This window comes from Crinia signifera, chromosome 1 (genome assembly GCF_055691185.1).
Source record: "Crinia signifera chromosome 1, ASM5569118v1, whole genome shotgun sequence".
Lineage (NCBI taxonomy): Eukaryota > Metazoa > Chordata > Amphibia > Anura > Myobatrachidae > Crinia > Crinia signifera.
In genome coordinates, this window is record NC_139217.1 from 209,751,352 (window position 1) to 209,754,569 (window position 3,218).

General features: G+C 44.0%; 1 protein-coding gene across 1 annotated transcript; it reads right to left on the reverse strand.

Annotated features, from left to right (window-relative positions):
• Positions 1–390: 390 nt before the first annotated feature.
• Positions 391–2,800, reverse strand: JUND (JunD proto-oncogene, AP-1 transcription factor subunit). The gene has a single exon (XM_083179240.1). It carries the CDS (start codon positions 2,223–2,225, stop codon positions 1,326–1,328), a length of 900 nt encoding a protein of 299 aa, XP_083035366.1. The 5' UTR covers positions 2,226–2,800; the 3' UTR covers positions 391–1,325.
• Between the last annotated feature and the right edge of the window lie 418 nt (positions 2,801–3,218).

The window sequence follows — 3,218 nt, forward strand, 5'->3', positions numbered from 1 at the left end:
TGTGTATATATATATATATATATATATATATATATATATATATATATATATATATATATATATACATACATATATATACATACATACACACACACACATACATATACACACACACACACATATATATATATACACATATATAATTTACATATAGGCAGCACTCCAACTTGGCTCACAGATATTTGTAAATAGTTGCCCTCTGTGGGAAAGTCATAGTTCCATATATATGTAAATAATATGTATGCATCCAATATCATACATTACATAGATGTCTGCACACTAATTTTTAACAATGCAACTCTCATTATTGCACTTCCTCAATACAAAACTAAATTAAAAAGAAAACTGGCAAAATCATATTCAGTACACAACTGTGGTACAAACACAAGATCATTAAGACCATACTTTATTGTACGCATAAACTAAAGTATTGGATATACTGGAATGTGAAGTAAAAAACAGTTTAAAAACATTGTTCCCAGTATAACATAAATATAGCAAACTGAACACTTCAAAAAACAAGTTCAGTAAAATATTACATTTACATTAATTTACAATTGACATGTGCAACCATAACAAACTCACACTTTAGCATAACTACTCCGGTATTGGAGTAAGCTACAATGTCAAAAAACCTCCAGGGAGGAAGAGGTTACACATCTACAAGGGAATTGCCCCCTTCTCCCTGCTCTAGAGAGGTTGTAAACATTTAAGGCAGTATGTATGTAAATCAACACTAATTGCACTTGGCAGTAATAATTCAACCAAGTTTGTCTTGAACATGTTTAAAGTATAAACACGATCTGCAAGTCACCACATGAGTGGGGTACTGTAAACCTAAACATGATGAAGAAGGGGTAGAGAGAAGTCCTGTATTCCTTGGAGGCACTCCGGGCCATGAGTCAGATTCTGGTTGTCTTCACATACAGTATCAGACAACTAAAGTACATGTATATGCAGCAAAAGGACAGTCATTTTAGCCATTACAAGATGAACTGAAAAAGAAACATGGCTGGAGAAGCAAGAACGTATTTTAGCCAAAACTAGAATAATTAACACTGCTCACTGTTTAAGCTAAGTTAGACAGGTCATCTCAGGTGAGGAATATGGTTTTCTATGGACAGTAGTGATTAGCAGACTGGTCTCTAGTCTAAACAGACAGCCCACCATAGTCTTTGGTCATGTCTTTGATCTGGATTGCTACACAATGGCATTTTGTCAGGCTCACTTTTTGGCAAGCGAGATCCTCTTTTTTGGAATGAAGTTATTCAGTAGGTGCAAGAAGACAAAAGACATAACTGGATGCAAGTTTTCCCAACCTAAACTTAGTAAGCTTGGACTTGTTGAGGCAAAAGTTGGCAGCCACTGTTGACATGACTCATGACCTTTTGCTTGAGCTGGGCCACCTGTTCCCTCAACAGGTTAGCAGTAGATGCCAACTCTGTATTTTGAGTCTTAAGGCTTTTAACTTTATCCTCCAGTCTGGAAATTCTTTCCAATTTCCTCTTCCTGCACTTGGAAGCTGCTATTCGGTTTCTCAACCGCTTCCTTTCAGCCTTAATTCTTTCTTGTGTGTCCATATCTATTGGGGACATTGGAGGACTTTCTCCAAAGCTAGACACCTCTGGCACTATCTGAGGTTCATCCTTGAGAGTCTGAAGTCTAGGTGGCGGGGGAGTGGGCTGTTGGGATATGCCGGATGGTGGAGGCGGATATGGCACAGTATCAGTGCTGTAGTTTACAGTAGTGCCCAGTGCCACACTAGGGTAGCTGCTGAGGTTGGCATAGACAGGGACATCAGAAGGAGGGGGTGCCTGGAGGCTGCTCCCAGTAGGCACTGAACTTAAATCCACACCACTAGGTGGTACCCCAAGCTGATTCTGCTTGTGCAAGTCCTCTAGTGCTTTTACAAATCCTTCTGCAAACTCCTGCTCTTCGCTGGCCACCTTTGGATAAAGGAACTGACTGGTTGTGGGTGTTGTGGTGACTAGGCCATTGGACTGGATGATGAGCCTTTCCAGCTCGGGAGAAGCTAGCTTTAGCAAACCAAGGTCGGGAGAGGTCAGGATGCCATCCCCGTCACGAAGGGGCTTCAGGTTGGCCACTACCTGGTCAGTCAGGTTCAGGTTAAGGTTTTTCTTCATCATGTTGCGAATGGCTTGAGAGTAGAAGCTGGGAGCCTGGGGCACATTCAACACATCATCATGGTAGAAAGGTATTTCCATTATACCTTAAGGCAGTCGTGGGGAAAATGCTGGAGGTGATCCACACCTTAGACCTCCATCTCCAAGCCCTGTGTAGGGCGCACACAGAGCCAAGGTGTCCCGAGTAATACAAGCAGCAGCGATCTGTTGCGGGCTGCCAGTAGGCGGGTCTACAATAAAAGTTGTATGAGGAAGATGCCTTTGTTCTTGTACATGTCAGGTTCCCTTTAAGAGGCAGCCAGGCTTTGTTTTGCACTGCTGCTCAGTCACACGCCGGATGCTGCCGGGGACTGCAGCACAGGTCGGGCAGGGGCAACAAGTAACTTTTTTGCCAGTTAGCGCGGAGTCTTCATCGGACTTTCAGCGTCAGACTGCCATCGCTGCCTCTTTCTCCTCCCGCAGTCACACCGCTCAGCAGCTGCATACACCGGGGCCCATTGGAAGGTACAGCTGCTTCTGTTGCTCTGTAGCCTTTGTTCCCGTGTAACGCTCTCTCAGTCAGGAAACGAGGTAGCTACTTCCCTATGCACTACCAGAAAGCCAACAACGAGAACACACTCCAGGCGCTGAAGAGTATTGAGCGGCGCCGCCGCCCGAGCTCAACTATATAAGGTTCCCTTCGACATTATGTCACCAACCCGTTCTGTGATTGGTCACAAATGACGTGAGATGTTCCTTGCTTTGCATAGTGGGCGGGACTATCGAGCGGCGATACAGGCTGGGTCGATGTCATTGGTTTATTAACTAGCGGCTAAAAGGAGACGCTCTCGTCCAATAGGAAGGTACAGAAAGTCACGTGATATGACCTCCCGAGTCCTTTATTAAAGAGCTCCCTCAGCTGAGAGATGCACGTCAAAGGATATTTTTAGACACGTGGACAGGGAGTGGCTCAGGCTGTATTGTGAGCGCTGCTGGAGTGTGGGGTGCGCTGCCTGCGTGCTATAGCGTCATATTATAGAGCATCCAAACATCCCCTTTAAAGGAAAATGATGCCCGTACAATATATTCTTTCAA